Source organism: Pyrgilauda ruficollis, unplaced genomic scaffold (genome assembly GCF_017590135.1).
Source record: "Pyrgilauda ruficollis isolate IOZ18807 unplaced genomic scaffold, ASM1759013v1 scaffold66, whole genome shotgun sequence".
Classification (NCBI taxonomy): Eukaryota; Metazoa; Chordata; class Aves; order Passeriformes; family Passeridae; genus Pyrgilauda; species Pyrgilauda ruficollis.
Window position 1 is genome coordinate 187,616 of NW_024528377.1, and position 13,731 is coordinate 201,346.

Sequence of the window (13,731 nt, forward strand, 5' to 3'; positions counted from 1 at the left end):
AAAACTTCTTTATTTTGTAGCACCTTTTGGGCAGAAAGACCAGTAGGCTGTGCTTAGGAACAGAATGCTAGGATAAAACATTGATTTTTCTTTGCCTGTAACTTTCCCCCGTGGAAAAATGATGAATAAAAGCCTTCCAGAGAGATGCAGGAGGAGGCAATTGGACTGGGCACACTTTTGGTATGGGATTCAAAAATGTAAGATTTTCATTACATAGCTAACTAGAATATCTCAATGACCTTTTTTCTAACCACAGACACTGTTCCTACCCTGTTTACTGGAGGTCTCAAAAACCTTAATTTTCTGGGTAGGGTGCTGACACTGTGCCCTAAACTGTGACAGTTCTTCTCATAGGTTTGTTGCACAGCCATAAATAGGTAGGTCTGGAGTTAATTTCTTTTGTTCTTTGAAAGTAAACTTTGGTTGATTATCATGTATTTATGCAATTAGTGTAATTAGAACTAACATCATAATTAGTATAAATACATGTAATGACATAAATAGAACACGTAATTACAAAATGAAATGCTTTTATGAAAATCTTTGTTTTGCTTCATGAAAAGACATACTGTGTATTTCTAAAAGCACTCACGGCTTATAAGCAGATGATTAAATTTAAAGCAAAAACAGCATGGTATTTTTAAAAAGAAAATAGGCACTCAAGGCACTTCTCACTTTTATTTATCTTCAAAGCAGAAAACTGAGGCAGGAACTCCAATATAGCTCTGTACAGAACTTAGTTGGGATTTAACAAATTCCACTGACAATTTGAAATGAGCTAACTAGAAATAACCAGACTTGGCAGTAACCAGGAATCCCAAAGCAGTTACTGAGTATACCTGAACAAACAGAGAAGAGCAAGGATAATTACTGTCTTTAGCTCCTGGCTTGGTCATCCTGCTGGAAAGCCCTGAAGCTGATCATGGACTGAGGAGGAGGAGGAGGCCACCCCTCGTTCCCATCAGCAGGGCACAGCTGGGGATGGAGAACAATGATGATGGATCCAGTGATGGGCCTTCTCCCACCAGGATGACTTCTGAAAAGAAATGGACTAATTACAAAAGGGAGCTGCTTCTCTCAGGAGAAAATACCCTGGATGTTGTTTTTTTGTGGGTTTTTTTCCCTCATTTCTTTGGGGGGGGGGGTGTTTGGGGTGAGTGAAGGGTTAATATTTTCTTTTTTTCTTGAAGAGACCTGAGTTCAACACAGAGAGAAACAGAATTCTGCCAAAACCCTTTTGATAATTTAAAAATTCATGTTAGCAAACTATCTGGCAATATTGTCGTTCTAAAATGTTTTTATTGAAAAGAAAAATTACTGCCACAAATGCTGGTTATTTAGTTACTGGTGTTCTAATTCTTCCTAAGCACAAGAGAGACAAATGGCAATTGTGAACTAAATGCTAGTATTAAGCCTGGATTGAAAATCTGGAGAAAATGAAGTCTTGGCTTTGCAACTTCCCGTACAGAGGACAAACAATATTGTGATATTTGAAATGGAAGTTTTGCAGTGGAAGTCAGATTTTGAATTTAATCCAATCAGCTGCAGAGGTGTGAAATAGCAAAACCCATAAAAACAAGTAGGCTGTTAAAATAATATGCTTGTTCAAAAGAATACTGCTTGTACTGGGTTTTTTAAAAGGAACCCTCTTTCAAGTCCCTATAAAAGCTAAAACTTCCTGTGTTTAATCATAAGATAATTATCATGTCTACTTGTTATAGCTTTTCATATTTTAAGCAAGTATGTTGCTTTTAGTTAGATACATATTCAAACAACTTCAGCATGAAGAGAGGAAATTGTTTAGCAAACATTCTAGTACACAAATTTCAGTTGAAGCATCAGAAAATGTGTGCTTTATCTACAGCTTAATGTTGGGGTGATGCAAGAATTCTGCACACCACTGAGAAAACACACATTAACCATTCCATCTTCCTGGTTCTATCCCTAAAATTGTTACTACTTTTGCTCACAGTGCTGAGAAGTATCCTGCCACTGTCACTTTTTGAGGGGGCTGAGGTGAAGCTTGTAATCCTACTCAGCTGAATAATTTTCTTCTCAGATCTGCACAGTGGATCAAATATTCGTCTTTTCCTTCAGGTGTGGGGCCCCCACTGTGCCTGGCTGGTGTTTCAGGCATGTAAGGAGTGAATATTACTGAAATCAAGGTCTGATTTGCAAATGAACACGTGCGTGTAATTACCACAGATATAGATGGCAGAAATACAGTGTGAATATATCTAAATTGCCAGTGCCACTACACCACCATTTTTTAATCTACCTGGAGAGTAGGGATCTCTTGAGGCTGTGGAAAGGAATTATTTCTACTTACATGGGTGTTAGTTCAGGTGTTTGACAAAGGTATTTTCACAGATGCAGGAGTGGTAGAGATGTCCAGTCCTAACCCTCTGATTTTGATGAACCACCCAATAGATTGATCTTTTCATCTACAAAATGAGGATGTTTCTGCTTTCACGATTTCACTGAGTGAAAGTCAGAATTGAAAAGAAAATTGTAGATCTGGTGATTTACTAGTTGATTTTATCCTGAACTGAATTGAAATGTTAAATCATCAGGCTTTTCACAAAACATGAAGGTCAGACTAATTTTGACTTGGAAGTGTTGAAACATGTTCTCCTAACACTCTTTGAATGAAACAATGTTTTGACCTTCTACTGCTTAAACACTGTGTTTTAGTTGGACCTAAATCTAAACATTTTATTTGAGGTATGATAATTGCATCTTCCTGTGGTCTTTGTACACTTCCTCAGACTTGGATTGTGGGCTTTGCTTGCTTGGATTTCCCAAGAGCTTGAGTTGCATAGTCAGATTGTCTCTCCTGTGGAACTGAACCTCATGAAATCCAACAAGATCGTTCAGCACAGCAGAAAGAGGAGGCCCCCAAAGCCCCACAAATGTGACTGAAAACCAAGGAGTTCAGTTCAGTTTGGGCTTGTAAAAACACAGCGTAATTTCAGTTTTCATCAAAAACATGCGATAAAAACTTCAGCAAAATCTTTCTGCAAGGAAACATCTTCCAGTGACAAATCACTGGCAGAGCATTTAGAATCTGCTCCAATACTTGTCCTATCACTGCATCAGCATGTCCTGAAGATTTTTTTGGTATGAAGATATGTTTTGTGCATATATAGTTTAGAAGGGTTGTGAATAATATTTTAGATCAGATTCTATGCTGCAAAATGAGTTCACCAGTGTCAGTGGGAGACGTCTGTTCACTCCCCATTGAGGAAAAATGTTGGATCAGTATATGTCTTCACAATCCATGCACACTATGTTATTTTTAAAACTTGGGAAGAGAAATTTCCCGGGATTGAAAATTTTTGGTTTGGTTAGTTGTTGGTTTTTTTTTTTTAATGGGAGGGGACTTTCAATATGCTTCTGATGTCTTGTTTAGTGTTGTACAGTTCATACTTGTTGCAGTTCATACAGCTTGCTCATTTCCAATAAAAGCAGAGTGTCATATCCAGATTGTAAAAAATAAAACAAAATTACTTCACTAAAGAATTGAGAAACAATTCAGCTAGCAATGTGAAATTGAACTGATTGAATTGACTGAATATTGGTCATGTGCTGTGTAAGATCAGTAGTCATTTAGCATTGACTTCAGGCATCTTTGAACTGTTTGAATTTATGTAATCATACAAGGAGAACCAGGCATATCTCAAGTAAATCTTCAGTTAAAGTTCTTTACATTACTATGCATTCAAATAAGATACATTTCTAAAAGACTTTTACTGGGTTTATTCTGTCAATGCTAATTGTATTTATTTTCTTACCATGATCATTATAGTAGAAAATCTAACCCATTTGTTTTTTCCTTAGAAAATTGCCTTCATGGTAGCACTAGGACTGGTTACAACAGAACATTTGGAAGGTAAGGTGGCATATGTTGATTTACAGTTCAGTTTTTGAGTGAAATCTTTTCTGTTGGCTTCTCTGCCAGAGCACATTGCTGAGCATTGTGTTCAGATGGCTTTTGAATCTCTCCAGAGAAGGAGATTCCACAGCCTTTCTGGGCAATCTGTTCAGTGTTCTGTTACCCTTCTGGAAAAGAAGTTCTTCCTCATGTTCAGGATGAACTTCCTGGGCATCAGTTTTTGCCTTTGTTCTGTTGCTGGGCACCATGGAGCACAGCCCAGTCCATGCTCTGATCCCTGCCTGCAGATATTATACGCATCAACAAGATTCCCTCTGTTTTTCCTTCTCTCCTTCTCTGAAGGGCATGAAAACTGAAAAAATTAAAATGAAAAAATCAGATGAAGGGTTACCTTTGCACAGTTGTGCCTTTCAGTCTCACAATAGTGAGTGACCTTACTTACTCTGCCTCCCACCCCATGGCAATGCTCAAAGGCCATGAGGACTGGCCCTGCAGCCAGCCACCAGGCTGCTTGGCACAGGCTGGTATTTGGACTCACTCAGTCATCATGGTCCTCTAAAAGATGTTAAGACCTGGAAGAAACAGTGAAACAAAAATCCTGCAAAGGTCCTGACTGCCACTGATGTGGTTGATGGATCTGTGAGGTTCAAAGATGTTTGCCCAGATATGCAGCAAGTGCCCTCTGCTCTCTCCCATGTGAGATGGACTTTCACTTTTTGACTTGATTGTCTGTCACCTCTAGAGTTCCACAGAATAATATGTAAAGTAGTGGTAAAAAATCTGGCATTTGTTTCATAAGATTTTACTTACTTAAGACTACTTCTCACAAAGAATTCCTTCCCTCTCTTTTCCCCACTTAGCCAAAAACTTAACTAACTTCCCATCAAATCCTGTGTTTACCTGAGAGTATCTAGCATGTCTCCTCAGGCTCCTGAATATGACATCAAACAAATATTGCACATAAGCTAAAATCAGCATCACACTGTTTTCAGTTTCCTTCTCCAACCTTCCAAAAATAGCTTGCAAAAGTTAGCAGATTTGTATCTTTCTTTGCCTCAGCTTTGTTGTTCTGAAATTAGAGATGAGAGGGGGGAAAAAAGGAGTTTGTTTAGCAAATTTACCAGTGGTGTGAGACAAGTTGGGGTTGCAGAATACTTCTCATGGACAGAGATGATGCAGGTATTTTGAAGTAAAGATCTGCACCCTGATGGTTTTAGTTACAAGCTCAGCTACAACAAGTTGGTGTGATTCTACCAGTAAAAGGAGAAAAAACTGGTATCTGTGTCAGCTGACAGTGATTCTTGATCACAAAAAGTGTTAAAGGCAATTGATATTTACCACCCATCCCATGAACCATAGTAAACAAAATACTTAGGAATTTCCAGTGCACTGAGTTTAAGTTTTATGTGCTTTAGACTTAGGAGCATGTTTAGCTACCTCGCTGTCTCAAGGTATCTACCATTTTCAGCTTGATTTCTTTTTATTAAGATTTCCAGTCCTTTGGTTTAAAGACAAGTTGTGAATTAGTGAGAAAATGCATCTAAATTGTAATGTCTCCTCAGTATATGCAGCAGGTTTGCTGTGGGTCTTGTTCCCATTTTTCAGTGTTTTTCCTCTTTAAATCTGCATTTAAAAAAAATAGTTTAATGTCCCAGTGACTGAGAATTTGAAAGCGGTTTAAAGAAATTTTAAGCCTTCATAATTTTTAATCCCTTAATGATCATGGATTGAAATGGAAATCAAAAAGCGACAACAATTTGGGGAGAAGATTTATAATCCAAAAAGTGCAAATGATGATTGGTTGTTGTTTTCTTTGTCTAAGGAAAACAGGACAACATTTGAAATTATGCAGAAGTACGAATTATGCTTACAAGAGAGAGGACTTAATTTTGAATAATTCTATACCCTTTGATTTTATTGGAACTAATAAATTGTTTATGTGGATTTATTACTTATGTTCAAAATGCCAAGCAGTGCTCTTCTCTGTTCTACACCAAGTGTGGAGACGCTCATTTTGAACCAAACTGCTACAACACTCACCATGCAGAATCAATTCCTGAAGACAAATTCACTTTTTATATTTCTACTAGCATTAAATAAATGGTTCCAACCAAGAGCTATTTATTATGGAAAGGATATTTCTTCATCAGAATTGGTGATTACAACTGTCAGAGATTTCCTTATAGCTTTCACATGCTAAAGGTTATTATTTTACTGTGTCATGTTTACAGTCATCAGTCATTGCTATTTATCAGGAAGCAGTGGTCATTACACAGTTCAGTTTGTTTTAAAACTTCTAATTATTTCTCCATTTCACATTTTTGGAATTTAACTCTATCAAGATTGGATCATTAAAAGCTTATTAATTTAGTATCTCTAATTCACAGTGTTACAGTTTTCCTTAATTTTATTCATTAATTTTCTGGTGAAGGGCTGTGATCCACTTCTATGTGTATTTCTCTATCTGCCTAGAAGCCTTTTCACCTGACCTCCACACAAGCATTCCCTGCCTGGGGAAAGAGCTCTGTTCTGCAGAGTCTGAGTGTGAGGCATCTTTAGCAGTAAATGAACACAGCTGCTTCCACTAACTGACAGTCTGCAAGGTACAGCTTTCCCTGTAAATTTTAAATAAAGAAAAATTTTTCTAAATAAATAAAATATTTTTAAATAAAGAAAAATTGCCATCACAGGCTGCATAGAATGACCAAGCAGAGTGTTTATTGGTGAAGGCAGCAGCTCACTGGAGTTTGGCCTCCAACATATCTTTAAATTCATTCATCTTTGTCAAATGTATTACAGTTTAATTTTTCCTGTTTGGTTTCTATTTTTTAAATTGATAAGCTAAGGAATAAGATAGCTCAATTTCACGATGCAGTTCATGGTTGTAACATATTGACTCTTTCTCTAAGCTATTAGAAACACCTTCTAGCATTACAATTTTGTAAAAAAAAAAAAAAAAAAAAAAAAAGAAAAAGAAAGGTAGAAAGCAAAACTTTAAAAGAAGGACTCTTCAGGTCATTCTAAGAATGCATATCTTGGTGCATCTAGATTACTGAAATATTTATGATTTCATCAATTGAAACAAATTTAATTTAACTTTATTACATCCTGTTCTGAAAAGTACTCAATACTTTTTAAGCAGAAGTAACAAGTAACAAAAGATAGCACACCAGTGTATGCTTTTGCTCTGTCTGGGTGTAATTCTTGACAGAACCACTCCACATGTGCATAGATGCATGATATTTTTGTTTACACGAAAGTGAAAATTGGTACTTTGTTTCCAAGAAAGTGCTCTCCCCCCTGACGGCTGCATAGGCTATTGTACATCTCGAGATTTTCCATTCATTATTCTCTCTCTCTCTCCTCTTTTCCATGTATTCCCACTGCTATTACTTTTCATCCCAGCCATCTCTTATCTCTGTACCATAGCAATGCCTCTTCCAAAGCTGCATTCCAAGTATCTGCCATATGTGTGATTCAGACTCCCACCAAATGTTTTCTGTTGCCTTGGTGAGAACATGTACCAAAGAAATTTTCTCTTTAACTTGGGACCAAGAAGGACAGAGAGCAACAGATCTATCACTGTCCTTTTATGAGATGCTTGGCCCAGTTACATACAAAGAAAACTCTGCTGCATTGAATTCTTTGTTTCTTTTTTCTGGGCCATTGAAAGTCCCAATATTGTATCCCTGAGACCACTTCTGGAAGACCAGGCCTGCCCTAACTCCAGTTTTTTCTCTGCACTGCCATGGCGGTGCTGAGATGCTGCAAGCCCTGAATTCATTGGTAAGGGTCCTGAGCCTGGCTGCAAGAGCCACAGCTCCAGCTCACACTGCTGAGACCAAAGAAAAGAGTGAGATGAGGGCCGCTTCCTGTTTTATTGCTGCACCAAGGCTCCTCACTTGTGACATCTCTGTTACCTTTGGGCCTTGAGAGCATTTCCCTTAGAAGAGCTGACACTGACATCAAGAACAACATTGCTCTTTTGTGGCTTTGAGAGGCAACTGGATCTGCACGTAGCACTCACCCTGCTGCTGAGGCACGACTCCCTTTAGATGATTTCAAAGAGCCTGGGAGGTTCAGGGTGGATATTTCAGCACAGACACATGAGCATTTAATAGGAAATATTTTCACAGTAGGACAAAACTGTTTCCCAAACAAGATCCTGTGTTTTGGAGTCTGCATAGTGTGAATGATGTTAATGTGATGTTACAGTGGTTACAGCCAAAACACTTATCTCACATCCTTGTGCAGCTTCAGATCACACATTTCTTGGTGGTGAGATCCTGTGCAGCCCCTTGAGTCACATAGCAGCATGTGACGGTGCTATTTGAAGTGCCCAAGGGGAAGACACCTTCTGAACATGAGAGGTGACGTGTCCCTGTACCATAGAAAAACCCAGCTAGTAGTTACTCTTCTGTTTTTCTTGTCCATCTAGTTTCCTTCTGATGCATCCATCACTCCAAGCACAGCGGCTTAGCCGATACTCTTTCGTGAAGGCAAAGTTTTAAATCCATATCTTGGAAGTTAGGCCAGTACAAAACCCATATAAAGTGTTGGCCTCATCTCCAGGGACACCATGTCCAAGACATGACCAAAAATACTGGTACCCTGTACTGTAGCAATGCTTAAAATAGTATAGGGGAATGATCAGCTCTTGAAAAGGGTGTTGGAAACCAGAACTAAGCTGGGGATCCAGTTCCCAAGTGTATAAACACCCTGAAAGCTCAGCTGTATCTTACTGTTGGATTACAGGTGGGAGATCTTGCTCAATACCCTGAAGGCCATTTTCTGGTGCTGAGTGTGTTCTGAGATAGACCTCTTCAGCTCAGATGTTGAGGAAAGACACCAGGAAAGAGGAAAGACTCCTGCATAATCAGATGGTGTCCTGAGTTTCTGTTGGGTGGGCTCTAGGGCCTCTGGGCTGAAGAACATGCTCCTGCCAGTTCCTCTCCTTCTGAGACAGAGCAAGACAGAACAGACGTATCACCACCATGGGGGCATTTAGACTACCCTCTGGTACTTCAGCACAAAGTCTAAACTTTACCTTACAATATTCACACAGGAAATATTTTGGAATAGAGCACACACTTCATGGGATGGATGCTGTGCCTCTCCTTGCTAAAGTGTGTCTGGGGTTTATAATCAAAATAACGGGCTCTAAAAGACATGCTTGTAATAATCTCAGCATTCTGAACTGACGTCAAGAGCTGGAGAAAGAAATTCCATGTGATATAAATGGAATCCTGGCTCAGATCAAAGTAGCCTTAAACCTACAGATTTCTGTGGCCAAGTAATCTGCTCCATCTCTCTGTGTTTATAGAGTTGTGCACATGGCTGGTGGTTGCTAAAACAGTCCTCAGCATGTGTCATCTTCAACTGGTGTCACCATTTAGTGGAAGGGAGAAATGGGCTGCAGTCCAAAGAGCCCATCTGTGTGCTGGTGTTTGCAGTGACACACACATCCACATATGACTCATAATGACATTTTGCAAGCTCAGGATTATGAAGTTGTATTCTGGGTGGATAAATCATCACACCCTGGTTAGAACTGAATCCAGCTGTGCCATTTCAATGATGCTTTTTCTAGCCTCCATGGAGAGTACTTTGAAGGCTCTCTGATGATGCTTGCTGAATATGTGTCTGAAGAGATCATAATAAAATTCTTGTAGGGCAGCAGAAGTCTACTTTGAAGGAAGAAAAAAATAAAAAATGCCTGTGAATCTCACAAGGAAAAGCTTATTAATGTCAAACCTTGAACTGCAGCAAAAATCAATGCTGATGCAACCCAATTATACTCTAGAAACTAAAACGGAACACAAAGCTCAAGGGGCTGAGGGTAAAATCATCTTACATAACAAGTTATATCTACATTTTTCCCTGATGAATGAGAAATACACAGTTCATGTTCCTTTCCATGGTTACAGAAATCCAGAGCAAGCGTCAGGAAAGAAAGAGAAGAAGCACAGCAAATCCAGCCTACAGTGGACTCTTGGAAACAGAGGTACTTTATCGTTCACTTTTTTACCACAGTTCTATTTCATATCAATAAAAGGTCTAAGTGTTTTTTACTACAAAAATATATATGAATGCAGAAGCACAGCTACTTGTAAAGAGATCCTGATGTAGAAAAGAAAGAAAATATCTCAGTGCCCAAGCAACAGGTTATCACCACACAACATCACTTGCTCCAAACTAGAATTCATCTTAGTTTTGATTAAGTCCAGGAGAACTAAATTAATGTGGCACCTAATTACTCTTTTATCTACAAAGGCAATCCCTTTAGATCATAATTAGAGAACAGAAGTGCTGCATTATGTTCAAATGTGCATTGCTATTTCTCTTTTCTTATGTGCCAAATAATAAATTCTCTTTTTTATGTGCCAAATTATAAATAACAATAATAATCTTTGCTTTTTAAAGTTTTTGACATTCATAAAAGGGGTGTGTTGGTTTAAGAATCAGTGTGGTCTGCAGAGGGTATAGAAATCTGCATAATAAATATAATAATGCATTATTAAAATAAAATGCTCTAGATAATCTCTGTTGTCTGTTACACTTACACTGTTGCATTTATAGTAGTATCACAATTTGGTCCTGCATAATATTGGATTGCAAATTTGGTGTAAAAGCAGCATATAAAAAGGCTTAACTTTTTCTGGATTTTTTTTCTTTGTTTCTAAACTAACAAATATGCATTTATTCAGCCAATTAAAATTTCACATTTAAAATTTCAGCACAGTTTGGGTTTACTGTCTGAACTTTTTACTGGGAAGAAACTCAATTGCAGCCAGCTCTCCATTTAAGCAAGGCTTCTCTGAGTGTGTTTGAAGCTCTCTAAGACTAAAGAAAGTGATTGTTCTTTATTTAGGCATAAGTGATGCAGAATTTCTGGTATGCCAGTATTTCAGATTTCTGTCTTCGTTGGCAGATAGCAAACAGATGAGGCTAAGAAGAAACTGCTGCAGTCAAACTGCTGAGTTGCTTGATTGCTCTTTTTTTGAAAGCACTGGAGATTTGTATTCTCCAGAGCAGCTCTGGGCACTTGAGTTCTTCAGAATTCCTCAACTATTCTTTTTTCAGTGCAAATACTGATGTCCATATGTGCAGTATTTAACACAGTAGAACTTTAGCCTTGCTAGCATTAAATCTGTAGCTCTTTAGACATTTTTGTCCTGATTATTAAAATACTTGCAGCAGAGTTTTGTGGCTGTAGTGAGATTGGTGTTTGTAACAAACTCTATTACCTTGGAGAGGTGGAAGAGAAGATGACTACTGCACCCCTAGCTCATCATATATTTCTCATCATATCTATTCTCAAAAGCATATGCTTGAATGAAGGATGGCAAAGAGAAAGAAATGTCTGTGAAAGACTCCTGTGGCTGATCAGCTGTGTCCTCATTAGGAGCTGTCATTAAGTACTGACCACGGGGAATGTCATCCAAGTAAAATGGAGGCAGATGTTTTTTCTCTAATCAATTAGCTGCTCAGACTGCTTTGCTAATCAGGGAGTTGAGGTACTGGTGGCATGTCAGGCATTTTGGTGCAGTTTAATTTAGTATACTGAATGATCTTTAATTCATGATTGTTTAAATTGAAATTGCATATAAATTAGACCTTTTATTTGCCAACACCCCTCAAAATGGCAGGAGTTCAGCATTTGTAGTGGTGGTAGTAACTTTGACTGCAAAAATATGATCATGGTCTTATGTCTTCACTTGAATGGTGTGCTTTTTCTTCTCAAAGCTTTGTTCTTTAAAAAAAATGAGATATCATTTTATTTTCATGCCCTCAGTAGCCTTTTTTTTCATAGGAAAGTGTTACATTTTGGGCTGGTTATTTTTTGAAGAAAGAAACATCTATTCAAAATTCATTAACAGACTGGCAGGCATCTGTCTATAAAATAATAGTTTTTTCACCACAGAATAAAAAATTTAGTAGCAAAACCCCTCTAATTTTCTTCCAAGCTGAATCTAACAACATCTAATGGAGGAAAATTGTGCTGTTTCCAGTCCTGCTGTACAAGTATTGGGTGGCTCAGAGGAACAATTCGGGGTTGTCCAGACTATTATTGACCACAGCTTGTGCCATCAGACAAGGCTGGCCATGGGCTGTGTTAGATGAGTTAAACATCTCACATAGTAGCAGTGCTCTCTGTTTGTAAGTTTGGTGATCTCAGCAGACTGAAATCCCTGCCAGCTCCTCAAGGTCCTGCACAGTCATTTCTGAAAGGGAAATACTTTGCTAAGGCCCTCAGTTGTTGCTTGCAAATGTAGTATGTTCCTCTGAGCTGTAGGCAGGTATCACAAAGGTAGTAGTGGTTTTCCTGCAGGTGAGAAATCCATCACCATTTCTATATATGCAAATAAAAATGTCATTTCACAGCAACAATTTTCCCTTATGGACATTGTTGGGCTTGGAATTAGTTTTGCTGTAGTCTTGCTCTTACCAGCCCATGCAATGTGTCCTGCAATCCCATCAATAACATTCACAATTTGTATTTCTCTCTTCTTAGTAAAATCTAATACACAACAACAAAAAAAAACTTGTTAGAAAGGTAAATCATGCAACTGTTTGTCTGACTGTGTCAGTGGTCTCTAAGTAGCTTTTGGAGAGCTGGTTAGTTATGAGGTAAGCCCATGGAGACTGATAATCTGAAATGTAAGAGACAACCAGAGCACCGCAGTGACATGGGGGTTGGTTTCTTTTCCCTTGTAGCGGAAACGCCTTGCATCGAATTATTTGAATAACCCCTTGTTCCTTTCAACGAGAGGTAAGCATATTTTTAAATGAATATACTACTCTTCTAATGATGTGTTAAAGATTTATTAGTAGGATTTCATGTGAGTTACTGTTAGGATACCACAGGGCATTACTTTGTGTAATGTCCCTGTATTTTTTAATATGGAATGAAAATAGATTGTTTTCCTGCAAAACCAATGGAAGGATAAGGCTAAAGGTCATTTTGTAGAGATGGATCCAAATTTTGTAGAGATGGATCCAAAGCCTGTGCAATCAGTGGAAAATCTGATCTCTGGCACTGTTTTGGTTTGAAAAGACAGGTGTCTGTTAAGGAAGGCAGAAGCCTCCCTTGAAATGGAGAATGTAAGCCCCCTCCCTCTGAAATATTATAATGTTGAAATTAAGGGAGCTCTCAGGCAAAGATATGGCAGTAGGAATAACAGTTCTTTATTAGGGAAAAAAAATGGAAATGCAGTAATACAAAACAACACTGCCAGAGTCAGAATAGGCCCTGACACCCTGCGGGTCAGGGTGTTGGCAGCAGTCCCATTAAATGGTGGCTGCAGCCCTCCTGCAGTGCCAGCTGTGGTTCTGTTGGGCAGTGATCCTGTAGAAGGGTGGAGTTTTCCTCTGAAGGTCCTGTGGTGGCGTAGATGGGCCTGGTCTTCTGGGAATCTAGTGGAAAAGAAAGCTGCTCCTCTAGGAATCCAGTGGAAAAAGTTGATTGTGGTATTCTAAATCTCAGATTATATCCAGGTAGTAATGCTTCGCTCCTTCCCCTAGGCAAAGCATCTCACAATGGGCTGATGTAATTTTTATTAGTTATGCAGTGACACTCACTGGCCCATTAACAGATGATATTTCTTGGAGGGAGGATTGGTTGTGGAAAAGACAAAGAAAACTGCCCCACCTGGTTTTAGTTGTTGGCCCAATTAACAGAAGATAATTACCCCACCTCTAACAGATGGCAATAGAATACACACCCCCAGTCACATCTTGCAACCTAAGACAGGCACTTTAAGCAGTGAGAGAACTGATTGAAGAAAGTAGTTTTGCCAACCCCAAGTACTTAAAAATATATATTAAAAAATAAT

At 38.5% G+C, this 13,731-nt stretch overlaps 1 protein-coding gene across 2 annotated transcripts in view; it reads left to right on the top strand.

The window, feature by feature from the left end:
- The window catches only part of PHF21B (PHD finger protein 21B), a 156,278-nt gene that overhangs the window by 133,234 nt on the left and 9,313 nt on the right, over positions 1-13,731 (top strand). For both annotated transcript variants that reach the window (XM_041484496.1, XM_041484497.1), the window contains 3 exons: positions 3,841-3,892; positions 9,823-9,899; positions 12,614-12,668. In XM_041484496.1, the coding sequence (XP_041340430.1) occupies positions 3,841-3,892; positions 9,823-9,899; positions 12,614-12,668 (184 nt within the window). The remainder of the gene's footprint in view (positions 1-3,840; positions 3,893-9,822; positions 9,900-12,613; positions 12,669-13,731) is intronic.